We start from the raw sequence: 27,371 nt of genomic DNA, 5'->3' as shown, positions 1-27,371 counted from the left end.
TCTGCCAGTATTGAGTGAATTCCTGCTTTATGCCAGATACTCTGCCAGATGGTGGCCAGCCAGAAGGTGAGCAAGCTACACTGCAGGGAGGACCATGTGAAGTCCTGTTCTTGACAAAGGACTGTGTGCAGTAGGGGCTGTTTCTCCCCCAAGTCTGGTGACCTCCCCGACCTTGCCAGCCACACTTCTGGTAATCGTCTTCTTACGCAGAGAGCCCAGCCTTCAAGGAGAGTACAGTCAATTGCGGGAGTCAAATTTTAAGCAGAGGCACCCAGCCTGAGAGAGGCAGCCTCGGGGGCAGAGGGAGAGAGGATGCAGTAAACTCACTGAGTAGGGGAGGGTGATGCTTGTGAAGTCCCTCTGGAGAGAAACTTGGGCTGAGCCCTAACCCACAAGGAGGAGTTGGCTGGTGACGTGAGCACATGTCAGGCAGAGGGAACAACATATAGAAAGCCCGAGATGCAGGAGACAGCATGATCCATCAGAGAACTCCAAGGAATTTGGTTTGGTGGGAGGATGAAGCCTGATGGGAGGAGCAGGTGATGGGTCTGGAGAGGTGGCTTGAAATCAAGTCATCAAAGCAAAGAGCTTGCCCTTGACCGGAGGCATGGGGAGCAGTAAAGATTAGTGGGAGCCCAGCATTACAAGAGGAGGAGTGTGACAGCTGGTGGAGGGCGTCTAGGAGATGCACCTGACTGGCAGCTGGGTGACCAGTTAAGAGGAACTAGGGGGTGGTCTGACCCAAGATAGCAGCAGTGCGGATAAGGAGGGAGGGTGTGGTGCCAGGGGAACGCCCCTGGGTGGTGAGGTGAAACAGTCCACTCCAGCTGGGACACAGAGGGACACAGAGAGGTGGGAGATGCCTCCTTCCCCACCAGATTTTAAAATCTAGTTGGAGAACAAGAACTGGGTTTGGGGAGCACCAGTCCCAGGAGGGAATAGGAGCAGGAAAAAAATCTATCTCTGAATACCCTTTTGCACTTTGAACCCTGACAACATTATCTATTCAAAAAGTAACACAATTTGAACTAAGAGCACAGACAAGAACAATAGCCCGTGGGCTTGAAGAAGGCTTCAAGGAGGAAATGGAAATTCAATGTAGAGGCGGTGTCCTATCTAGGGGTTGCTGGGCTGATTGATGCCTGACTTTGACATCTCATCGATTCTGCAACTGCCCCAGCTAAGCACAGACCAAGGGCCGCAGAATGGGGAAGTGTTTGCTACAATAGTGTTGAACCATCTGAACGTGGCATCTCCCTGACACTTTGTCTGTCTACCTTCCGCTCCAACAAGAAAGAGGGAGCACAGTTAGAAACAAAGGCATGGTACAGGCATAACCTGGGAGTTGCTATGCAGTCAGTTCCAGACCACAGCAAGAAAGTGGGTCACGCGATTTTTTGGTTTCCCAGGATATAGAAAAGTTATGTTTATACCATATTGTAGTCTATTAAGTGTGCAATAGCATTATGTAAAAAAAAAAAAAAAAAGTATATACTTTAATTAAAAAATAACACTTCCGGAAAAATTTCAGCAATAGATTTGCTGGATATAGGGTTGCCACAAACCTTCAATTTGTAAAAAATGCAGTATCTGTGAAGCAAGACAAAGTAAAGCACAATAAAATGACATATGCCTCCTACAAAGCTTAGTTATCAGCTACTGCCAAGTGCTTAAGACTCACCTCCTCCAGGAAGGCCTCCCTGACTGACTCACTCAGAATCACCCAGGTCACTCCAACTCCCTCGTCTTGACATCGCAGTGCGATTCACCTTTGTTCCTTTGTTCCCTCCTAAAGAGAGACTTGGGGTTAAACTGAGCTCTCCCCAGGCATCTGCTCTCTCAATCCAGCCTGGCTGTCTGAGGCTTTCTCTCTGGTGCTTGCAGTTCCTCAAGGTACTAACCACATCCTGAAATGAAACAAGACACCTGTGATTAGCCTTGGCAGTAAAGGGACTCTGGTTTGTTTGCTTGGCATGCGGGTGATGGGAAAGAGTCTCTTCGAAGGGACACAAAGTCCAGTGTAAGTCAGAAGACTTTGTCTTTAAGGATTCCTGCTCTCTGCGTAGGAGACGATTACCAGAAGTGTGGCTGGCAAGGTCAGGGAGGGCACCAGACTTGGGGGAGAAACAACCCCTACTGCACACAGTCCTTAGGCAAGAGCAGGGCTTCACATGGTCCTCCCCGCAGTGTAGCTCGCTCACCTTCTGGCTGGCCAAGAGGTCCACTGGCAAGTATGCCCAAGGCCCTCAACCACTCATTCCCTCCTGCTGCTGCTAAACTTTCATTCCCAACTCTTTTTTCTCCAGCCACCCTTGGGATTGCAACATCAGACCATCTTGATTTTAGTACTGAGATGATACCAGAAATCCTCTTATTCTGGGAACATTTCCTTAGACTGAACAAACTGGACCTGTTTTCCTGGCCTCATTAGTCAGAATACAAATTTACCTTTTGTCACTGGTATAAGGGAACTGAGGCTTCACCCAGTCCAATGTCTATCAAACCGTTGATTGCAACTCATAATAGGATTGTGAAATACATTTAAAGTGTTGCAAATCAGCATGGAAAAAAATTATTTAAAAGATCAGATTAGACTAGAGCAAAAAAAAAAAACTACATCACAGGTAATATGGGTAAGTATTGTTTTGTTAAAATTTCATTTTGGTTATTACACATACATATATAGAGTAAGTGTACCAAAAGTCCTAGTATAATCTTATGCTTTAATAACTTTGGAAGTATAAATGCCACAGACTTACAAAGAACATCATTTGAAAGTTTAAATTTCTTTCACCTCGTTTCTATGAATTTTGAATAATAAATTATTATTTTAATGTCTGTCTCCATCCGTTGAAGATGATAAACATTTCCTGATACAAAATTAAAATGAAAAGTTGTTATTCAAAATTCACATAGGTGAAAGGAATCACATTTTCAAATGATGTTTTTTGTTAGTTTGTAAAATTCATACCTCTTAGGCGACTAAAGTATAAAATTTTCCTAAAGGGAATTCCCTGGTGGTCCAGTGGTTAGGACTCAGCGCTTTTTCTGCTGTGGCCAGGGTTCAATCCCTGGTGGGAGAACTAAGATCCCACACAACAAAGCTTTCCTGAGACTTTTGAGATACCCTGTCACACATAAGAATATACTAAGTTTTCTTGTAAAATGCCCCCCTTCCAACTTCTACCCATCCCCCCATCCCCTCCCCTCTCCTCCCACCACCTTCCCCAGGTCCAGTCAAAAAGCCAGTGATACAGTCTAATTCCTCCATTTTACAGCCTAGTTTCCTCCAATAAACCTTCCTAGGTCTCTTGCAGAATTTCTATCTCTAGTCTCACCCGCTTGTGTGTGTGCTAAGTCGCTCCAGTCCTGTCTGACTCTGTGTGACCCCATGGACTGTAGCCCACCAGGCTCCTCTGCCCATGGAATTCTCCAGGCAAGAATACTGGAGTGAGTTGCCCATGCCCTCCTCCAGGGGATCTTCCCGACCTAGGGATCGAACCCGATTCTCTTATGTTTCACATCTTATGATCCCACGTCTCTCAGGTCTCCTGCATTGGCAGGTGGGTTCTTTACCGCTAGTGCCACCTGGGAAGCCCCTCACCCCCCCTTAGCAAACTGTTTATACTTCTTCTTTGATCTTTTCACAGTCTCTCCTCTCTCACACCTTTGTGAACTGGACCAGAGAGGGCAGGTTGTTTTCAGCTTTTTGTCGCTTGCAAAGTTCTAGCACAAAGCTTGCATGTGGCAGGTACTTCAAAAACTCTTGTTAAATGAGATGAGGCCAATAGGGTTAACATGACCCATTTAAAGCCACAGAGGTGAGCCCTGGCTTCACTAAATGATGTTTTTGAATGTGTTTGTGCATGTGAGTTACACGACAGTCTGTTGCTACACACCAGTGAGCCACGTAGACTAGGTCCTTCTGAGTCCAGTACTCTTATTTGACAGCGAGGCCAGTTTGGTTAGGTGACTTCTATTGTGTCACACAGCTCATGGCTCCTGGGAGCAGATGCCCATCTCTCAACTCCCAGGCACTGCTCTGTTCCCACCATTTTACCTTCCCCTTGGAGGTCACCTGGGGAGTTTGGGGACTAGTTTGGGTCTCCTGAACCTAGAGCAGGGCTATGTTCCAGAAACTCCCTATTTCACTGATAGACGCCCCACTTCCAACCTCTCCCCATCCCCCTAGCCCCTCCCCTCTCCTCCCACCACCTTCCCCAGGCTTGCCCTCCTCCAATTCTCACCTAGGACCACCAATGCTTTAAAGATGGCCACAAAAATAGTTCCCAGGTAAAGTTTTGGCTTTAGTGAGAATCAGGGTCAGCTACCCGGAACACGCCCTTGCTGGCCAGGTGGCCTATTTATAACAAAGTTTCTTTCTGTTTATCTAGGGAGCTGCTCACCTCCTAGAGATGTGGCAGCCAGGAAGTTAGCAGTGGCAACACCACCAACAGGGATGTTTGCTCAAGTTAGTCAGGCTATCACTCAATTACAGGTTTCTTGAAAAGTGATGACTATCACCACTCTCACTAGGAGCAGGTGTGTGACCGAGTTAACACCACGGTGGGGAGCCGACAGGTCCATTTCAAGCTACTGGTTGTGGGGAGGGGGCCAAGAGGCTGTTTTGGACAAATGAGTCTCCCTTTTTTCTCCCCGGGCAGCACTTTCTCAGTTATCAAAACCAACCTAACCTGCATTTCACTTCCTCTGTTCTGGTGCTGTGAACAAAGTAGCAAATTATCTCCTCCAAACCCCTCCTCCCACCTCTGACCTTTTTGATTACAGAATGCTGGTAGGTTTTCACTTTTCCCCATAATTATACCTTCAAAACACTTCAGCTTTCCCCCTCAACACTAGAGCTACAGTACGTGGCTGTATTTTCCCTGAAAGACTCACTGAAAGTTATTTCAGTAGCAAGTATATCAAGTTTTCTCCTGGGCTGATCTAGGTTCATCTTTTGTTTGCATAACATTTTAAGCTTTAGTTGCCCAAACACAGATTTTTTCCTTTGGAAAAAACCCAATTGAACTTAACTCATGCTGTGTCCCTAGAATAGGCTTGGCACATAGCAGGTGCTCAGCAAATGTTTCTTGATCTAGTCCAAGTTTGTAAAGTTACTGAAAAATCAAAATAATACCTGACCAAGCAGGAAGTTCACCAGCTCACAGGTTTTTGTCACTAAAGGATCTCCAGGTCCTGCCAGGTCGGGCAGGGATATGTAACCGTTTCAAACTGAGCCTTGAGAGTCCTCAGAACCTAGGGATGAAGACGAACCCTAGGTGGGCATAGGCTGGGATTCCCTAATCATTTAGGAACCCTGGAGACAATCAGGTTGGGTTGGAGAGAAAGCCAGGGTCGGGGGCAGGGGAGAAAAAAAACTCGAACTGAGTCTTATCATCCATCAGCTGGCAGGAGGAGAGGGACGGATGGGGGTGTTTAACAGAAGGGGTATTCCTGAAGGCTTGCGCTCATCTTCAGGTTGAGGGGCAGGTGATGGGAGAGGACAGAACTGAAGCTTTCTCTTCTCTCTTCAGGTATGGTGCGCTCCTAGCTGTAGGACTTCTACCCAGGGCCACTGGATACCTGACATGCCACACCCTGAACTCAGGGTCTGTGGCCTGCCCCTTAAACTAGCCAGCCTTCCCAATTTCCCCATTGTGGCCAGTAGCGTCGAAACCCTGGAAACTACTCTTGCCCCTACTCTACTCCCAGGCATGGAGTTTCTAAATGGGTTTCAACATCAGGCTCACTCCATGCACGCTCCTGCTGATTCATTCTCTGCCTCCTGGATCCTCTTCTTCCTCTGCCCTTTCAAAACCATTCTCTGAGACTGTGTTCTTATGACCCAGTATCTGGAGGATCAGCAGAAGTTGCCTGCCAGCTTCCTCTGCTCAGGCCTCTCTCTCCCTTTCACAATCTAGAAGGGCCATATTCATATTCCTTTCCCGCCATTTGACTGTAGCAGAAACACGGCCTTGGCAGTCTGCTTCCTGTTTGCTCCTCACCCTCACTGGCTACCTTTTTCTCTTCAAAGCATTTTCCTTATGTTCTTGCTAAGCAGATCAAATAGCCAACATCCACTGGATCATCGAAAAAGCAAGAGAGGCTCTTTCCCGGCTGGAACCATGGAGGGTGCAGAAGAGAAGAAAAAGAAGGTTCCTGCTGTGCCAGAAACCCTTAAGAAAAAGCGAAAGAATTTCGCAGAGCTTAAGATCAAGCGCCTGAGAAAGAAGTTTGCCCAAAAGATGCTTCGAAAGGCAAGGAGGAAGCTTATTTATGAAAAAGCTAAGCATTACCACAAGGAATACAGGCAGATGTACAGAACCGAAATTCGAATGGCTAGGATGGCACGGAAAGCTGGCAACTTCTATGTACCCGCGGAACCCAAATTGGCATTTGTCATCAGGATCAGAGGTATCAACGGTGTGAGCCCAAAGGTTCGAAAGGTGCTGCAGCTCCTTCGCCTCCGGCAGATCTTCAATGGCACCTTTGTGAAGCTCAACAAGGCATCAATTAACATGCTGAGAATTGTGGAGCCATACATTGCATGGGGGTACCCAAATCTGAAGTCTGTAAATGAATTGATCTACAAGCGTGGTTATGGCAAAATCAACAAAAAGCGAATTGCCCTGACAGACAACGCATTGATTGCTCGATCTCTTGGGAAATACGGAATCATCTGCATGGAGGATCTGATTCATGAGATCTATACTGTTGGAAAACGTTTCAAAGAAGCAAACAACTTCCTGTGGCCCTTTAAATTGTCTTCTCCACGAGGTGGAATGAAGAAAAAGACCACCCATTTTGTAGAGGGTGGAGATGCTGGCAACAGGGAAGACCAGATCAACAGGCTTATTAGAAGGATGAACTAAGGTATCTACCAGGATTATTTTTGTAATCTGATCCGTTAATAAACAATTGAAACAAATTGAAATGGAAAAAAAAAAAAAAAAAAAGAAAAAGCAAGAGAGTTCCAGAAAAACATCGACTTCTGCTTTATTGACTATGCCAAAGCCTTTGACTGCGTGGATCACAACAAACTGTGGAAAATTCTGAAAGAGATGGGAATACCAGACCACCTGACCTGCCTCCTGAGAAATCTGTATGCAGGTCAAGAAGCAACAGTTAGAACTGGACATGGAACAACAGACTGGTTCTAAATCGGGAAAGGAGTACATCAATGCTGTATATTGTCACCCTGTTTATTTAACTTATATGCAGAGTACATCATGCAAAATGTTGGGCTGGAAGAAGCACAAACTGGAATCAAGATTGCCAGGAGAAATATCAATAACCTTGATATGCAAATAACACCACCCTTATGGCAGAAATCGAAGAACTAAAGAGCCTCTTGATGAAAGTGAAAGAGGAGAGTGAAACAGTTGGCTTAAAGCTGAACATTCAGAAAACTAAGATCATGGGACCCAGTCTCATCACTTCATGGCAAATAGATGGGGAAACAATGGAAACAGTGAGAAACTTTATTTTCTTGGGCTGCAGATGGTGACTGCAGCCATGAAATTAAAAGACACTTTCTCCTTGGAAGAAAAGCTATGACCAACCTAGACCACATATCAAAAAGCAAAGACATTACTTTGCCAACAAAGGTCCGTCTAGTCAAAGCTATGTTTTTTCCAGTAGTCATGTATGGATGTGAGAGTTGGACTATAAAGAAAGCTGAGCGCCAAAGAATTGATGCTTTTGAACCAAGCTGTTGGAGATGACTCTTGAGAGTCTCTTGGACTGCAAGGAGATCCAACCAGTCCATCCTAAAGAAAATCAGTCCTGAATATTCATTGGAAGGGCTGATGCTAAAGCTGAAACTCCAACACTTTGGCCACCTGATGCAAAGAACTGACTCATTAGAAAAGACCCTGATGCTGGGAAAGATTGAAGGTGGGAGGAGAAGGGGATGACAGAGGATGAGATGGTTGGATGGTATCACCAGCATGAATTAAGTAAGCTCAACTCATGAGCTGAGTTTGAGTAAGCTCGGGGAGTTGGTGATGGACAGGGAAGCCTGGTGTGCTGCAGTCCATGGGGTCGCAGAGTCAGACACAACTGAGTGACTGAACTGGACTGAAAGCAAATTATGTTTCTTTTCTTTAATTCTTACCTGAAACTCCCCTCCTCCAAGAAGCCTTCTCAGACTAAAGGGCATCTTACTGCCATTAGTATTGGGTGTATTTGTTTCCAAGTTTCATGGCCCATGTTTCTTCACGTAGGACTTCCCCACTAGATTTTATGGGGGAGGGAGAACCAACAGGTTTAGACATTGGGCTGCCTAGGCCCCCTTTTCTTTCATCTTCTCAAATCTTTAAATCCTGGTCCCCAATCTTCTGCCTCTAGTATGCTTTTCCCAACTGGTTCACCTAACCTTCCTATTCCTATAGCATCCCTCCATCCTGAGGTATCTGGTTGTTAATTCCACGCCCTGATCTGTCTGTTCTTTGTTTTCTGCTATCAGCAGAGGTGAGGGTGAGGACTGAGTTTTCTTCGTTTCTTCACATCTCTACCCAGGGCTGAGGACCAGGCTGCACAGGAGACTGGAGAATAACCTGACCTCCCAGGGCTCTCAGGTGCCACAAAAGAGTCTTGTAACAGTCCTTCTTCTCCCCAGACTGAGGCCATCCTTGTTCGCTGGGCAAGCCTTGTACACAGCACAATTACAGCTTTGAGCCTGACACAGAGACAGGCACTGCCCTGCACTTGACCTCTCATTCATTCAAACCCTCACTCTCATTCCCATCAAATGAGAAAGGGTATGCTGGGCTTTCCCAGAGAGGAGCAGAGGGCTGTATGATGATCAGAGTTCACCCAAATCTTTGGCACAGCCGCTGGGTCCCTCCAGGACAGAGAAACCCACTTTGGACCTCAGCTTCACTTCTAGGGCTGGAGATGTCAGAACATGTCCATGAAACCAGAGGAGGTTCAGAACAATACCAGAACCTTTTTTAATATCACTGCTTGCTATACCAAAGCAAGACACAGTTGTCTTTTTCCATTTTACATATAAGGAAACTGAAGCCCACACAAGTTTAGTAACCTGACCAAGGACACACAGCTATGAAATGGAAGAGGCAGAATTTGCTCCCAAGCCCACATCTCTCCAAAGCCCACTATCTTAACCATAGCACCATGTTGCCTTGCACTTGGCTGGTGCTTGGAGCTTTGACAAAGCATTTTCACATACACCTTCTCACTTGTTCCCCACCCAGGGAGTGTTTATGTGATTTGGCCAAGGTTAGACAGCTAATTTAGTGACAGAGCTCAGCCAGCTCTCCGCCTCCATTATACCCACTGCCTTGGCCCTAGGGTTAGTTGTCCCTTTGATTCCTGATTTCTGTTCTAGGCAATGGCTATATGGGCTAAGCCCAAGCCCGTATCTCTTGTTCAGGTTTCTCCCAACTGAATTTGGGGCTGAGATGTTTCTGATCTCAGACAGTTTTTGACATGCCTCAGGGCTTCCCTTTTCAGGCGTGAGTTTTTCCACGTGGGTAGGAGTCAGCTGTTCTGCTAACTATGGGCAGTGATTACCAAGGATGAGGGCTTTCCAGGCAGCCCAGTATTCGTGGTTCCACCACCTCTAGACCACATTCCCATTGACAGGCCTGCTCTGCTAACTGCTCTGGTGCCCCTGAAAGTTGTTTTGTTACCTCTGGGTGCCTAAAGTGAATAGCACTGTTAAGAAACAGGTCAGGAATTATCTGCAAGGATGCTGGCTTCTGCTGGATAACTTGAACTAAAGTAAATTTCCAACCCCTCACGTTAGCTTGCGCTATTGATCACATGCATTTGCCTGTCTCATTCTTTTCGCTCTTCCTGTAATGGGCAGAGACACAGCTCATTCACCGCGAGAAAGGGGCGTGGGCAGTGTACACATATCTCTGGCAAAATGAGCACAAGCCCCAGGTTCTTTGGTGTGTCCAGAGTTATTAACCTCCTGCAGTGTCTGCAAACTGCATTTGCAGGTCTGGCAGGGCACTGGGAGTGCAGTGTTAGAACTCTCCTTGTGAATGTTGCAATGGGGTGGCTGGCTAATAGAGGGATCTGTCTTATGCTGTGCTGGCAAATTGACACCTCACCATCCCCACACACACAGAGAAGCCCTGTGCTAACCTCCGCAGAGGTCAGTGTCTGGGACGACAGGCTCTGGGGGCAAGTAACAAACTATTTCTCCTTTCGGTTGGCCTGGGGTTTGGGACAAGTGACAGGAAATCAGGAAGTCGGTGACAGTCACAGTCATGAACACCCATCAGACTCCCTCCCAACAATACTGAGCACACAGTTCCTGCCCTTTAAAGGCCCAAGTCTCCACAGGGAGGATGTCTGAGACGCTGCCCTCACCCGGGAGGTTTCTCTCGCCGGCTCACTCCTGCTCAGGAGCCGCGCCGCCCCGGGAAGGAGGGAACCTCTCTGAAAGGTTTTCTGCAGCTGAGCACAGGGGGATGGCTCAGCGCGGGGCGATGGGGGCACAAAAGGGATGCCAGGGCATGGGTGAGGGGCAGAGGTTGCAGAGTCCCGGAGGCAGTGCTGCTTGCACCGCTCCCACCCCACCCCTCCAGGACCCAGAGACCCCAGCTTTTCTTTCAACCTTAAGGCGCGAAGGTGTAGGGAGTCCTACCGAGGGAGGAGCTAGAGGCCACCACGACGGATGGCCCAGCCCGGCCCTGCCCCTTCGTGTTGCTGTCCGGGGTGGCGAGGAAGAGGAGTAGTAGAAGATCGGCGGAGGGGGGAGGTGGATGGGGGACAAGGACTTGGGAGAAGCGATCTCGACCGGCAGGAAGTCCCAAGAAGCGGGAGGGCTCTGGGTTCTAAGGCCAGAGAAGGGTGGCGGGCTGCTTCTGCTTCTTACCTGTGGTGCCCGGGCGGAGCCGCAGCCGCGCGGCCGTGCAGCTCACCGGTTTCCCGACGGGACGTCCTGGAGGGCGGGGCCGAGGCGGGCCCTGCACGACCGCTGGAGCGCGTCCTCCCCGCCCCTCCCGGGTCAGGTGCCGGGGGCCGAGCTCCCCAGCATTGCTCTGCGTGGCGGAACGCCGGCTTGCTGCGGGGCCGCCCCCCGGCCCATGGACCCCGCCCCCGCCGCCGCGGCTGGGATCCCGGCTGCTCCGGCTTCTCCACATCTCAGCAAGTTCCGGGGGCCAGTCTCCGCGGCCAGGCTCTCGGCGTCGATAAAGATTGGAGGGTCCCGGCCATCACAAAGACGACAGGCGTGAGCCGCCGGCATGTGCGCGGGCTCAGTGGCCGTGTGGCCGCAGCGCTCAGAGTCTGGAGGAAGAGGCTCGGGAGCAGAGAAACGCCGCGGGACAGAGAGGCGCCCTGGGGCTCCGTCCCAGGATTGCTTCTCATCGGAAGAAGTGGTCTTGACCAAATGATTCCTCCCCTTCATCCAACAATAAGAGCAGGGAATTTGCTGTGTGCCACGAACAATGCTAAGGTCTTCATGTGCCGGGTCTCAGGTAAACACTAGCCCCAGCGAATAACTACTGATTATTGTCCGGAATATACACGGAAGGCGGCTGACCACACTGCTGGAGAGTGCGGCTCAAAGTAGACCAACGGCTTCACTTCACTTCACTTCACATCTGATAAACTGTTAGAAATGTAGATTCTCGGGTCCCACCTCAGACCTAAATAATACGAAACTTGGGGGATGGGGCCCAGTAATTTGTATCTTTATAAGCCCTCCAGGTAATTCTGGTGCATTCTCAACTTTGAGAATCACTGAGCGAGTAGTGTCAGAGCTGGAATTAAAATCCAAATAAGTAAGTTCAGTTCCTAAACCCACGCTCTGACTCATTACCACCTCCACCCTCAGGCTGCTCACCGGGGTTCTTTTGGGTCCTTGGGTCCTTTTGCCTCCTTGTCTCAGTAATAGAGAAGGACCACTCCAAAAAGCCAATAATTTGGAAATGTTCTATGGCAGAAAATTCAACCACCAATTCTGTTTTTCTTTTGTCTTGATGTTTAAATGAGTTTGTATTTCTAAGTTCATAAGACCCCGGGGGCAGGGGTGTGGGTGGGTAGATCTGAGCAAGAAGGCAGTTGTGACATGAACGGGGAAGAGCAGGGAAAGCCAGTGGGGATTAACAGTTGGATGAGAGAAGTAACCTTGTTTTCTAATCTGGAACCCCACAGTAGAACTGAGCTATTCAGATGGAGGTCAGAGCTTCTCCAGGGATAGATTCTGGAGAGAGGAGGCCAGTGGAGCAGGGAGAAGACCTTGCCCCACTACACTAGATCAGGAAGTGGGTGAAGGATGGATGTTCCTAAAGGAGTAGAAAAGGGAGGTATCCACTCAGTCTTGGCCTGCTCACCTGTCTCCTCCTTTAATACCAACCAAGTGGCTGAGTAATTCTCCTGCCCTCAATTCCCTTCTTTTCACATTAGAGACTCTGGGATTTAAAGGGACTTACCAGGTGTCTCAGTGGTGAAGAATCCATCATCTCAATGCGGGAGACACGGGTTCGAACCCTGGGTCGGGAAGATCCCCTGGAGGAGGAAATGACAACCCACTCCAGTATTCTTGCTGGGATAATAACCCCATGGACAGAGGAGCCTGGCGGGCTACACTTCATGGGGTCACAAGGAGTCGGACATGACTGAGTATGCTCACATGCTAGGGTTTAAATTTCTAATGAGAGACTTTATATGGCATTTGCCTTGATCATCTGTTTTGCTTCCTCTACAGACCCTCAGGGTTCATTCTAACCTCACTGCTTCGGCTGCCCCCACTGTCACTTGCCTGATTGCACAGCTACTTTCTCAGAATAAGGACATTTCCTGTTGCAGACTGTGAGATGCGGCATCTTATTTCTCTCTTTCTGGATGCTCGACACTCCTGTGCGGGTCTGACCCTGTGGTCTCTGCTCTGCTCTTCACCTGACTCTGCTCTGTGACCCTCGGGGGTTGAGGCTTATTCAGGACCCAACCTGACCTGAGGGTGATGGGCTAGACTGGACTCACTGCCTCAGTTCTTCCCCAGGACAGAGTCATGACCACTAACCCCATCCCAGAGTCCCTGAGAGGGTGCTGCCCAAGGGAGCAGCATTGGTCTGTGCTGTGTGCTCCACATTCCAGAAGCACATTTCTCTTCCAGTTTTACTTTAGCTGACTCTGATTTTAAACGCGACTTTGAGTCCTCAGAACAATGAGTTGCATGATTTGGAGGTATATGTAGTAGACCGGATGTGTGACCCCACCCCTAATGTGTCATGCCCTGACTGAGCTGTTGTCTTCTCACAGGAGGGTGAGCCACACAGAATGGTGACTGCCTGGCAGGCCACTTTATTTTATTTTATTTTTGGCAGGCCACTTTAAAATAGTTTTCTGTAAATGAAAATGTTATAAAGCCACCTGGTTAAAAAAAAAAAATACAAGCACTAGAGAAAAGTAGACAGTGAAAGATTCATTTCCGTCACTCCTCCAGAAATCATCTCTGCCTGCTCATGACGGAAACATCCCGTCATTGAGCTCTTCTGCAGGACAGGCCTGGATTTCCCACGCCTCAGCAAGCTCTGTGAATATATTTTCTTTACTTTTTTTTTTTTTTTCTCAGATTCTTATATCTTTGGCCAATTTAGATTCTGTTTTGGGGTATTCTGAAGTTTCGCTTTTCTCAACAGTGTGCTTCAGGGGCTTCCCCCCAGCAAGGCAGGAAGCGTGGTGTGGTGCACTGACGGGAAGCCGGCAGACAAGAACAGCTCTGGGTTTTGTCATACATTGACATGAATCAGCAATAGATTTACACGTATTCCCCTAAACCCACTGAAAAAATAAATAAATAAATTTAAAAAAAAAATAAAGTAAACTAAGTGGTCTAGTTGGAGGAATGCAAAATCAGCTCAAGAAAGCTGCTGAATTTGTTGTTAATGGTTTCCTAATCATATTACTTGAAATTTTGAGAAAAAAAAAATAGACATGCTTTGTTTATGTTCAATGAGAAATACAAAATGTATATAAAGAACAAAAATAAAATGACCTATAATCCACAAAAAAAAAAAAAAAAGAACAGCTCTGGGAGGCTACTGAATTCAGCCTCGGCCCCTGGCTAGTCTCTTGCACACGTGGCCCCGGGTGAGGGGACGCCCACTTCTGGGTGGGGCAGCGTGAGGGAGACTTGCCCACAAGGGGGATGTGCTGCCGCCACCTGGGAGGGAATGATTGTGGAGAAGCTGTCATGAAACTGCCAGGGAGGTCAGGAGGGAGGGCAGACTGTACCCCTCCCCCACCCTCTGCAGGTACCCCCGTGAGAGGAACCTACCAGTCCCTGGAACTTCTTCTGTCTCAGTTTCTTATCTGTAAGGATTAATGATGCCTTAGAGGTGGTTGTGCAGGTGGAGTAGATAACTGATGTGAAAATGGGAGAGTTCGAGTCTTCTGTTTACATCCATTTATCTCTTTTCTCTTCCTATTTCCCCTTCCTCTTTTTCATCTCATTCCCCTGGATCTGAAGAGAAACCATCAGCAGTGGAGAAACAGACATAGAGAACAGACCTATGGACATGGAAGGAGGAGAGGAAGGACAAGAGAAGATGTATGGAGAGATTAACAAAATTTACAATACTGTGTGTAAAATAGATAGCCAACAGGAATTTGCTCTATGACTCAGGGAATTCAAACAGGGGCTCTGGGACAGGCTGAAGGGTCAGATGGGGAGGGAGATGGGAGAAAGGTCCGGGAGGGAGGGGACATGGGTGTACTATGGCTGATTCGTATTGATGTATGGCAGAAAACCACAAAATTCTGTAAAGCAATTATCCTTCAATTAAAAAATTCATATATATAAAAAAAGAATCCCCCTTCCAATGCAGGAGACCTGGGTTCCGTCCCTGGCTGGAGAACTAAGATACCACCTGTGGCAGACCAAGACCGTGAGCTGAACGAAAGATCCCAGGTGTTGCAACTAAGACCTGACACAGCCAATAAATGAATAAATACTTTTTAAAAAAGCAAGAAATGTTTTAGGAGCCCAAACAGAGCTGTTCCAAGTTCTGCCACAATCACTCATGCATGACAGTTCACTCCTCTGTGGGCTTCAACTTCCTCATCCCTAAAAAGGTACAATATTAATTATGGTTGCATTGTTAGATTAAATAAGTAAAATGTTTAACCCAGTGTACAGTAAGCACTCAATAAATGTTAGAACGCAAAGAAGATCTAAAGAGCCTCTTGATGTAGGTGAAAGAGGAGAGTGAAAAAGCTGGCTTAAAACTCAACACTCAAAAAACTAAGATCACGGCATCTGGCCCCATCACTCTGCTCTTTCACCCTCATCAAGAGGCTCTTTAGTTCCTCTTTACTTTCTGCCATTAAACTGGTGTCATCTGAATATAGGAGGTTATTGATATTTCCCCTGGCAATTTTAATTCCAGCTTGTGAGTCATCCAGCCCAGCATTTTGCATGTTGTACTCTACATATAAGTTAAATAAGCAGGGTGACAATATACAGCCTTGACGTACTCCTTTCCCAATTTTGAACCAGTCCATTGTTTCATGTCCGGTTCTAACTGTTGCTTCTTGACCTGCATACAGATTTCTCAGGAGACAGGTAAGGTGATCTGGTATTCCCATATCTTTGAAAATTTTCCAAGTTTGTTGTGATCCACACAGTCAAAGGCTTTTGAGTAGTAAGTGAAGCAAGGTGGATGTTTTTCTGAAATTCTCTTGCCTTTTCGATGATCCAACGGATGTTGGCAGTTTGATCTCTGGTTCCTCTGCCTTTTCTAAATTCAGCTTGTACATCTGAAAGTTCTTGGTTCACTTACTATTGAAGTCTAGCTTGAGGGATTTTGAGCATTACCTTGCTAGCATGTGAAGTGAGTGCAATTGCATGATATTTTGAACATTCTTTGGCGTTGCCCTTCTTTGGGATTGTAGTGAAAACTGACCTTTTCCAGTCACTTCCATCACTTCCACTAGATGTATTCATAGTGATGCTTCCTAAGGCCCACTTGACTTCACACTCTAGGATGTCTGGCTCTAAGTAAGTGACTACACCATTGTGATTATCTGGGTCATTAAGATCTTTTTTGTACAGTTCTGTGTATTCTTGCGACTTCTTAATCTCTTCTGCTTCTGTTAGGTCCTTATCGTTTCTGTTCTTTATTGTGCCCATCTTTGTATGAAATGTTCCCTTGGTACCTCTAATTTTCTTGAAGAGATCTCTAGTCTTTCCCATTCCATTGTTTTCCTCTATTTCTTTGCATTGTTCACTTAACAAGGCTTTCTTACCTCTCCTTGCTGTTCTTTGGAACTCTGCATTCAAATGGGTATGTCTTTTGCTTCTCTTTTCTCAGCTATTTGTAAGACCTCTTAGACAAGCATTTTGCCTTCTTGTGTTTCTTTTTCTTTGGCGTGGTTTTTGTCACTGCTTCCTGTACAATGTTAGGAACCTCCATCCATAGTTCTTCAGGCACTCTGCCTATCAGATCTAATTCCTTTAATCTATTTGTCACTTCCACTGTATAATCTTAAGGAATTTGATTTAGGTCATACCTGAATGGTCTAGTGGTTTCCCCTACTTCCTTCAATTTCAGTCTGAATTTTGCAATACGGGGCTCATGATCTGAACCACAGTCAGGTCCCAGACTTGTTTTTGCTGACTGTATAGAGCTTCTCCATTTTTGGCTGCAAAGAATATAATCAGTCTCTGATTTTGGTATTGACCATCTGGTGATGTCCATGTGTAGAGTCATCTCTTGTGTTGTTGGAAGAGGGTGTTTGCTATGACCAGTGCGTTCTCTTGGTATATACAATGTATTATCTAAAACATCAAGGCGCTTACCTGGTGGTGAAGTGGCTAAGACTCAGTCCTCCCAATGCAGGGGGACTGGGTTTGATCCCAGGTCAGGGAACTAGATCCCACATGCTGCAACTAAAGACTTCTCATGCCTCAACAAAGATGGAAGATCCCATGTGCTGCAACTGAGACCCAGTGCAGTCAAAATAAATAAATAAATAAATAAAATCTTTTAAGTAAAAAAAGAATCAAAATTGATAAAAAAAATCTCTGATAAACAAAATATGAACAATTTAAAATAAAGAATAGTGCTCTGCTGAGCCATGTTGGAGCCTGAGGTAAAAGGAAAAAACTCTACATCCATGGGCTTTTTTTCCTATTAGTTTTTTTTTGTTTGCACCATTAGGCTTGTGAGATCTTAGTTCCCCGACCAGGGATCAAACCTGGGTCCTCGGCAGTGACAGTGCTGAGTCCTAACCACTGGGATGCTATGTAATTCCCTATCCACACTTGTCTGTATTTTTAAAATGGTTATTTTTTCTAGCATGTTAAATTAATTGAAAAAATATTGAAAAGAATGAAAGGTATATTAAAACTCATAATATTATTTTAGTATTAAATATTTTCTTTATACCAAGACAGAATTTGCTATGATTTTACTTCTGTTCAATTCAGTCACTCAGCTGTGTCCTACTCTTTGCAACCCCATGGACTGCAGCACGCCAGGCTTCCCTGTCCATCACCAACTCCCGGACCTTACTCAAACTCATGTCCAGTGAGTCGGTGATGCTGATTTTACTTCAGCTTAAGTTAATTAAAATGTATTTAAGATCATCCCTTGACCAAAAGAAATTGTTAAACATGGCAGTCTCAACTGAAAATGAAACAAATAAGTGAAGAATTATATTTGGAAAGTATCATTGATGAGTCTGCTTGCATTAAAGCCAATTTCCTTTCTCCTCAGGCTCCAGTATGGCTCAGCATGGCACTGCTCTGGGGTCTGGACGAAGAACCTGAAGAGAATAGAAGAGGGAACAAGAAAAAGGAGGAGGGTTAGATGAGTGAGAGGGTGAGTAATGTTTATTTATTGTTTTTCTAATTGCCAAATATCCCATTTAGAAAAAGCACAGAAAATCATAAGAAAATAAACTACCCATTATTTGACACCTAGAGATAACCACTGTTATTAACTTGGTACAATACATTCTGTTTTTTCTTATGTAGATATAATCATACACACATATGTATTTTATCAACTCGAAGAAGCGTTTTTTCGCTCTTTGACATTTTTAAGATCAAGATGTAGCTTGATGGTGTCATAATTTAATTGGCAGTGTTATTTCAATTACTGGTCTATAAAATAATGATTTGTCTTACAGTTTGTGTTAGATGACTATATATATAGTCATGAAATTATATATACATACAGGTGAAATTATTTATGTATGTAATTACATATATATGTTTGTATATTATAATATATATTATATGTATATTACAAAACTGGGATCATATTGAATATACTGCTTTGTAACCTGATTTTTTCATTTACTATATTATGAATCTAGGGGAAGAAATAATCTCACACAAGATCATTAATCACTGCATAGTGCTTTCTTACATCAATCAGTTCAGTCGCTCAGTTGTGTCTGACTCTTTGCAACACCATAGACTACAGCACGCCAGACTTCCCTGTACATCACCAGCTCCCAGAGCCTGCTCAAACTCATTTCCATCAAGTTGGTGATGCCATCCAGCCATCTCATCCTCTGTCATCCATTCTCCTCCCACCTTCAATCTTTCCCAGCATCAGGTTATTTTCCAATGAGTCAGTTCTTTGCATCAGGTGGCCAGAGTATTGGAGTTTAAGCTTCAACATCAGTCCTTCCAATGAATATTCAGGACTGATTTCCTTTAGGATTGACTGGTTGGATCTTTTTGTAGTCCAAGGGACTCTCAAGAGTCTTCTCCAACACCACAGTTCAAAAGCATAAATTTTTTGTGCTCAGCTTTCTTTATAGTCCAACTCTCATATCCATACATGACTACTAGAAAAATCATAGCTTTGACTAGACAGACCTTTGTTGGCAAAGTAATGTCTCTGCTTTTTAATATGCCATCTAGGTTGGTCATAGCTTTTCTTCCAAAAGAGCAAGTGTCTTTTAATTTCATGGCTGCAGTCATCATCTGCAGTGATTTTGGAGCCCCCCCAAATTGTCACTGTTTCCATTGTTTCCCCATCTGTTTGCCATGAAGTGATGGGACTGGATGCCATGATCTTAGTTTTCTGAATGTTGAGTTTTAACCCAACTGTTTCACTCTCCTCTTTCACTTTCATCAAGAGTCTCTTTAGTTCTTCACTTTCTGCCTTAACGGTGGTATCATCTGCATACCTGAGGTTACTGATATTTCTCCCAGCAATCTTTATTCCAGCTTGTGCTTCATCCTGCCTGGTATTTCCCATGATATACTCTGCATATAAATTAAATAAGCAGGGTGACAATATATAGCCTTGATGTATTCTTTTCCCTTTTTGGAACAAGTATGCTGTTCCATGTCCAGTTCTAAAACTGTTGCTTCTTGACCTGCATACAGATTTCTCGGGAGGCAGGTCAGGTGGTCTGGAATTCCCATCTCTTGGAGAATTTTCCAGTTTGTTGTGATTCACACAGTCAAATACTTTGGCATAGTCAATAAAGCAGAAGTAGATGTTTCTCTGGAACTCTTGCTTTTTCGATGATCCAACAGATGTTGGCAATTTGATCTCTGGTTCCTCTGCCTTTTCTAAATCCAACTTGAACATCTGGAAGTTCACAGTTCACATACTGTTCAAGCCTGGCTTGGAGAATTTTGAGCTTTACTTTGCTGGTGTGTGAGATGAGTGCAATTGTGTGGTAGTTTGAACATTCTTTGGCATTGCCTTTCTTTGGAATTGGAATGAAAACTGACCTTTTCCAGTCCTGTGGCCACTGCTGAGCATTCCAAATTTGCTGGCATATTGAGTCCAGCACTTTCATAGCATCATCTTTAATGGTTTGAAATAGTTCAGCTGGAATTCCATCACCTCCACTAGCTTTGTTCATAGTGATGCTTCCTAAGGCCCACTTGACTTTGCATTCCGGGATGTCTGGCTCTAGGTGAGTGATCACACCGTCGTGGTTATCTGGGTCACTAAGATCTTTTTGGTATAGTTCTTCTGTGTACTGTTGCCACCTCTTCTTAATATCTTCTGCTTCTGTTAGGTCCATACCACTTCTGTCATTTATTGTACCCATCTTTGCATGAAATTTTCCCTTGGTATCTCTAATTTTCTTGAAGAGATCTCTTTGCCACTCTATTGTTTTCCTCTATTTCTTTGCACTGATCACTGAGGAAGGCTTTCTTATCTCTCCTTGCTGTTCTTTGGAACTCTGCATTCAAATGGGTATGTCTTTCCTTTTCTCTTTTGCGTTTAGCTTCTCTTCTTTTCTCAGCTATTTGTAAGGCCTTCTCAGACAACCATTTGCCTTTTTGCATTTCTTTTTCTTGGGGATGGTCTTGATCATTGCCTCCTGTACAATGTCAAGAACCTCCATCCATAGTTCTTCAGGCACTCTGTCTATCAGATCTAATCCCGTGAATCTATTTGTCATTTCCACTGTATAATCTTAAGGAATTTAATTTAGGTCATACCTGAATGGTCTAGTGGTTTCCTCTACTTTCTTCAATTTCAGTCTGAATTTGGCAATAAGGAGTTCATGATCTGAGCCACAGTCAGCTCCCGGTCTTGTTTTTTACTGTCTGTATAGAGCTTCTCCATCTTTGGCTGGCAAAGAATATAATCAATCTGATTTTGGTATTGACCATCTGGTGATGTCCATGTGTAGAGTCTTCTTTTGTTATGTTGGAAGAGAGTGTTTGCTATGACCAGTGCATTCTCTTGGCAAAACTGTTAGCCTTTGCCCTGCTTCATTTCGTACTCCAAGGCCAATTTGCCTGTTACTCCGGTATATCTTGACTCCCTACTTTTGCATTCCAGTCCCCTATAATGAAAAGGACATCTTTTTTGGGTGTTAGTTCTAGAAGGCCTTGTAGTTCTTCACAGAACCATTTAACTTCAGCTTCTTTGGCATTAGTGGTTGGGGCATAGACTTGGATTACTGTGATATTGAATGGTTTGCCTTGGAAATGAACAGATATCATTCTATCGTTTTTGAGATTGAACCCAAGTACTGCATTTTGGACTCTTTTGTTGACTATGATGGCTACTCCATTTCTTCTAAGGGATTCTGAGTTAAATTCACTTATTCCCATTCATTTTAGTTCACTGATTCCTAAATGTCGATGTTCACTCTTGCCATCTCCTGTTTGGCCACTTTTAATTTATATTGATTCATGGACCTGACATCCATATTCCTATGCAATGTTGTTCTTTACAGCATGGGACTTTACCTCCATCACCAGTCACATCCACAACTGGGCATTGTTTTCACTTTGGCTCCGTCTCTTCATTCTTTCTGGTGTTGTTTCTCCACTGATCTCCAGCAGCATATTGAGCACCTACCAACCTGGGGAGTTCATCTTTCAGTGTCCTATCTTTTTGCCTTTTCGTATGGTTCATGGGGTTCTCAAGGCAAGAATACTGAAGTGGTTTGCTGTTCCCTTCTCCAGTGGACCACATTTTGTCAGAACTCTCCACCATGACCCATCTCTTACATAGATGAGCCTTTTTAAAAATTGAAATTTAGGTTGTTTGCCTTTTGTTTTTCTACTATATATAGGTGACTGTCCCACTAGAAGTTAAATCGGCATACATGTTTTCCTTTCCCTCTCTGTCCCTTCTCCAGTGAGAAAGGAGCCAGAAAGCCACTTTGGTTGGCATTTGGAGGATAAATCACTTTTGAGTCCTTGAAGTAGCTCTTTCCTCCAGAAGTAGGTTGTGTGTGTGTGAAATATCTTGGGAGGCACTAGGGACCACTGAAGATAGATAGAGTACAGGAAAGTGGGATGTTATCACTCCTTTTGGGTTAGGAGGGTCTGAAAAGAGAAATGCTAGCCCCCTGGGGGTGAATCAGAGAAGGGAAGATGGTCTGTGTGGTGGGTCCAGGAAGCCCCTTGTAGCTGGGAGGTGGCTGGGATGGTCAGTTTTATGCATCAACTTGACTGGGCTTTGGTGCCCAGTTGTTTGGTCAAACACTAGTCTTTTGTTGTTCGGTCACTCAGTCGTGACCGACTCTTTGCGACCCCATGGACTGCAGCACACCAGGCTTCCCTGGCCTTCACCATTTCCCAGAGCTTGCTCAAAGTCACATTCACTGAGTCAGTGATGCCATCCAACCATCTCATCTTCTGTTGTCCCCTTCTCTTCCTGCCTTCAATCTTTCCCAGCATCAGGGTCTTTTCCAGTGAGTCGGCTCTTTGCATCAGGTGGCCTGAGTATTGGAGCTTCAGCTTCAGCATCAGTGTCTCCAATGAATATTCAGGAATGATTTCCTTTAGAACTGACTGGTTTGATCTCCTTGTAGTCTAAAGGGCTCTCAAGAGTCTTCTCCAACACCACAGTTCAAAAGCATCAATTCTTTGGTGCTCAGCTTTCTTTACGGTCCAACTCTCAAATCCAAAGATAACTACTGGAAAAACCATAGCTTTGACTATTTGGACCTTTGTTGGCAAATTATGACTCTGCTCTAGTTTTGTCATAGCTTTTCATCTAAGGAGCAAGCATCTTATAATTTCATTTCTGCATTTGAGGTGTCACTAACATCTTCTTTTGTTGTTTCGTCGCTTAGTCATGTCTGACTCTATGTAAACCCATGGACTGTAGCCCATCAGGCTTCTTTGTCCTTCGGATTTCCCAGGCAACAATACTGGAGTAGGTTGCCATTTCCTTCTCCAGGGGATCTTCTTGACCCAGGGATCAAACTCGAGTCTCCTGCACTGGCAGATGGATTCTGTATCCCTGAGACACCACTGGGAAAAACATCTTCTCTAGTGATGTTCAGTTAAATGACTTTAATGAAAGCAGATGACCCTCCACGATGTGAGTGGGCTGCATCCAGTCACTCGCAGGCCGAAGAGCACAGCCCGAGGTTTCCTTGGAGAGTCAGTTCTGCCTCAAGACTGTAGCATTGAAATTCTGCAGCAGAGTTTGCAGCCTGCTGGCCTGGCCTACAGATTTCAGACATGCCAGCCTTCACAGTCGTGTGAGCCAGTTCTTTAAAATGAATCTCTCTCTGTGTATATCTGGTTCAGTTTCTCTAGAGAACGCTGACCAGTCCAGCAGCCACATATGAGATAAGACTGTGGACATGGGACAAGTACTCACGGTGGAGACTTGATAAGAAAATACAGCTCATCACAAGTTTAGGCCCAGCTTGTCCAGCCCCATTTGCTGTATTAAAACGCTGGCATCTTTATCCTTCATGAAGACAGGTATAATGTATCACAGGAAGCAGTCCCCCTTCTCTAGGAAGGAGTAGGAATCTCCTTATTGCTGTCTTCTGGAGTGGGTGCTGTGAGTGCTATCCCCATTTTCATATGTGAGCAGTTTATAAACATAGCAGATTCCCAGATCACAGTGACCCCCGGGTCTGAGCACTTTGCCATGACTTTCTGTGATTCTCTCCATTTGTTCAGGTCCTTGTTTTATAGTCCTCAGAAAAGTTTTCTGATTTTCTCCCTCTCTTTCCCTCCAATCTGCACTGCTGCTGCTGCTGAGTCACTTCAGTCGTGTCCGACTCTGTGCAACCCCATAGACGGCAGCCCACCAGGCTCCTCCATCCATGGGATTTTCCGGGCAAGAATACTGGAGTGGGTTGCCATTGCCTTCTCCAGTTTTATCCTACATTTGCCTTAATGAATTTTTTATATTCTGAGATTGAAGATTAGCAAAAAAGCCCATTCCCTGACTCATTTTAACAATTGTTCCTGGAAAATTTCAAAGTAAGGCTGTAAACCAGAGTTGCTGACCCTGGCTACATGAATTGCCTGGTGAACGTCCAAAACCAGATCACTGAAATAAAAATATCCAGGAGTAGGGCTGAAAACCAATGCTGCAAACACTCAGCAGGCAAGAGAGCACTCTTCCATTTATGTCCTACTATTCAGTGCCAGCATCCATGAATACGAATCAGACAGCTCTGCCCAATCTGCACAGTTCTTATTAAAACTATTCCTTGGTATTATTGTTATTATTTTTGGTTGCTGTTGTAAATATTATCTATTCTAAGTGACTCTTGGTCCATTTTTTGTTTTTCCTTTTCTTTTTGGCCATGCTGCATGACTTTGGGGATCTTAGTTCCCTGACCAGGGATTGAATCCAGGCCCTCAGCAGTGAAATTGTTGGGTCCTAACCATTGGACCACAGGGAACTCCTCCATTTTTCTATAACTAAAGCCTCCATATGTCATGCAATGAATAATGTTTCTTCCCCTGGGAAACACAAGGGGTTGGCACATTGTGACTAAGGACACTTCTACTTAAATCACACATGATTTTCTTCTCAAAAGCACTGGAGATGCCCCAAATCTGTGTGTACCTTTTGCAAAAGAGAAATTTAGTAATTGTGGAGAATAGAACATCTAAATGCTTGCATGATTTTTCTATGAGAACTTTTTCTGCCACACATTATATCTTATTATTTAATAGTTCTTTTTCTTAAAATAGAAAAAGGGGCTTCCCTGGTGGTCCAGTAATTAAGAATCTGCCTTGCAATGTAGGTGACATGGATTCAATACCAAGTCCAGGGAAGATCCCACGTGTGGCAGAGTAAACCCACGTGCCACAACTACTGAACCCTGCACATCTAGAACCTGTGCTCTGAAATGAGAAGCTGCTACAACAGGAAACCTGCATGCTGCAACTAGAGAGTAGCCCCCGCTCGCCACAGCTAGAGAAAAGGCTGCTTGCAGAACAAAGACCCAGCACAGCCAAAAATAAAATAACATATAAACAAATAAAAAGAAAGAAAGAGATATGCCTACAGAACCTTCTGAAACTGAAGTAATTAGATCTCAACCTGAAAAAATATAGCAATAAACTCTCCACCAGAGCAAATTTCCCCCCAGTTCAGTTCAGTCGCTCAGCCGTGTCTGACTCTTTGCAACCCCATGGACTGCAGCACACCAGGCTTCTCTGTCCATCAGAGCTTGCTCAAACTCATCTCCATCAAGTCAGTGATGCCATCCAACCATCTCATCCTCTGTTGTCCCCTTCTCCTTCCACCTTCAATCTTTCCCAGCATCAGGGTCTTTTCCAGTGAGTCAGTTCTTTGCATCAGGTGGCCAAAGTATTGGAGTTTCAGCTTCAACATCAGTCCTTCCAATGAATATTCAGGACTGATTTCCTTTAGGATGGACTGGTTGGATCTCCTTGCAGTCCAAGAGACTCTCAGGAGTTGTGTCCGACAGCACAGTTCAAAAGCATCAATTCTTCGGTGCTCAGCTTTCTTTATAGTCCAATTCTCACATCCATACATGACTACTGGAAAAACCATAGCTTTGACTAGATGGACCTTTGTTGGCATAGGAATGTCTCTGCTTTTTAATATGCTGTCAGAACATATTAAAGATATGACTGGTTATAGCTTTTCTTCCAAGGAGCAACGTCTTTTAATTTCATGGCTGCAGTCACCATCTGCAGTGATTTTGGAGCCCAAGAAAATAAAGTCTCTCACTGTTTCCATTGTTTCTCCATCTGTTATTTATCCCTAAAAAATAGAGGCGGTTCCTATCTTCTAAGACATTTGAAGAAACAGTAGATTTCATTAGAAAGGGTTGAAATCTATCAGATAGCACTGGAATATTGTTTAATATTGTTTCATATAGAAAGGAAAGGAGAAGTGATAGAATAACTCAATGGTATTTCTTAATGTCCTGATTTCTTAATGTCCTCTTAGTGTCCTGAAGTTTTTGCCCCACTGCTTATTAATTCACATGGAAACTTATTTATTTTCTGTAGGTAACATGCATATTACCTATTGGTACAATAATCAAAAGTTCACAAATATAGTGAACTACTGCTATTCCTGGTCACCTAATTTTCCTCCCAGGAGCAGCCACTGTCACTAGCTTCTTTTGATTCTTTCTAGAAACATAGCGCAGAGAAGGAGTCATCCTAATTTTAGCAAGTACCATAAATAGCAATTTTTTCATTATGTTATCTGAAGAGGTTAAAGTTATTTTAAAAGCAATCAACTTATTGAGCTTTCTCTGTGGTTCTGATAGATTTCCAGTGGACTCTCTTGGGTTTTCTAGGTAGATAGAATATCAACAGCATAGGATTTTTGCAAAGTTAAAACAGTTTTGGAGTGAGACCTGGGATTGAATCTTGGCTCTGTCTGATTTAAATCCAGCGTTTAAAAAATGTTGGCACTCTGCAGAGGCAGCCGGTAAGTACAGAGTGGGCCTTCCCTTCAGGTGGTGTGGGTAGAGTGTGCAGAGGCCATGCTCTGCCAAGTACTGCTCCTCTGCCCTCTCCTGGGTTTGTTTTACCTGAATCTGCAGATACATCTGGAGGGCTTTGGTCTCAGGGATTTCTAAACACTCATCCATTAGGCGAGACTGAAGGGGAAGCCCTAAACTAATACAATCGTCTTTTCTTTCTCCCTGAATGGAATGTGTGTTATATTTGCTGAGAGCAGATTAAAATAGATTTTACTGTTTGAAATCATGGATTTATAGTTCTTTAAAGAGCTGCTGATTATCAGCAAAGTCTACAACCCCACTCCACCTGCAATGTAACAGTGGGAAAAAAACAGTCCAGCGCAGTGGGAATGTGTAAATGTTTTCTCACACATGGGACCTACTGCCAGACAGGAAGATGGTGGTATTTGGTGAGGAGTGATACTAAGAAACACCTATAGTTAGTTAGTGAGGAAAAAACCCACATTCTTACTTACTCATAGAATTTTATCAATTTGAAGGGATGCCCCAGAACATCTCTGATCCCTTTTTGTACTCCATGGAAAAGATGAATGGGGATGTGAATTATCTAGTTTATTTACATCACATAATTTTTTCAGCAGGACCTTCGAGGAGCCTGAATGCACTCCTTTACATCTTACCCTACCAGGTAAAGACAGAACTGAGTGTGTGCCTTGATTGAAGTGCATTCCTCCAGACTGCAGTAAGATGGGACAGCATTCTATTGTCCTAACAAGGGGTGAGCTCAAACTTTGAAAGGATATTGGCTCTGCTTATTAATTATCAGCTTTCCAGGTGACTCACTGGTAAAGACTCTGCCTGCCAATGTCGGAGACTCTGGAGATGTAGTAGACTCTGGGTCGGGAAGTTGCCCCCAAGCAGAAATTGGCAACTCACTCTCGTATTCTTGCTTGGGAAGTCCCATGGACTGAGGAGCCTGGCAGGCTTCATGGATGGACATGACTGAGTAGGTGAGCATACACACACTCGTTCATTATCAAGACTTAAAATATCTTGGGGTTCAGCTGTTACAGGAGGTTTATGGAAAACCATTCCAGGCTTGCAGAACTACCGAGTGATTTAGCAGATACAAAACAAGGATGCCTCAAAAATAGAAAGAGGAGAAGCCCCACCGGAGCACTCTAGACACACTTTTAGGACCCTGATGGGCTCTGTAAAGTGTTATCCTGACCTGGCTTCAGTACGCTGAGGAGCCCACAGGTACT

General features: G+C 44.7%; 3 protein-coding genes across 3 annotated transcripts in view; 2 read left to right on the top strand and 1 right to left on the bottom strand.

The window, feature by feature from the left end:
* The window catches only part of GALNT6 (polypeptide N-acetylgalactosaminyltransferase 6), a 36,972-nt gene extending 25,976 nt beyond the window's left edge, over positions 1-10,996 (bottom strand). The window contains exons 1-2 of the mRNA XM_043883958.1: positions 10,859-10,996; positions 1,682-1,907 (exon numbers count right to left, since the gene is read on the bottom strand). The gene's annotated coding sequence lies outside the window, so the exon portion shown is untranslated. The remainder of the gene's footprint in view (positions 1-1,681; positions 1,908-10,858) is intronic.
* LOC122681676 (60S ribosomal protein L7) lies at positions 6,112-6,937 on the top strand. Its single transcript, XM_043884007.1, has one exon. It carries the CDS (start codon positions 6,129-6,131, stop codon positions 6,873-6,875), a length of 747 nt encoding a protein of 248 aa, XP_043739942.1. The 5' UTR covers positions 6,112-6,128; the 3' UTR covers positions 6,876-6,937.
* On the top strand, positions 10,658-26,102 carry LOC122686096. Its single transcript, XM_043891202.1, has 3 exons — positions 10,658-11,462; positions 17,709-17,813; positions 25,978-26,102. Exons 1-2 carry the CDS (start codon positions 10,658-10,660, stop codon positions 17,759-17,761), a joined length of 858 nt encoding a protein of 285 aa, XP_043747137.1. The 3' UTR covers positions 17,762-17,813; positions 25,978-26,102.
* The last annotated feature ends 1,269 nt before the right edge of the window (positions 26,103-27,371 follow it).

The sequence above is a fragment of the Cervus elaphus genome, chromosome 3 (genome assembly GCF_910594005.1).
Source record: "Cervus elaphus chromosome 3, mCerEla1.1, whole genome shotgun sequence".
Lineage (NCBI taxonomy): Eukaryota > Metazoa > Chordata > Mammalia > Artiodactyla > Cervidae > Cervus > Cervus elaphus.
The sequence above is the reverse complement of the archived record's forward strand: the minus strand, read 5'-3'. Positions and strand labels throughout refer to the sequence as shown.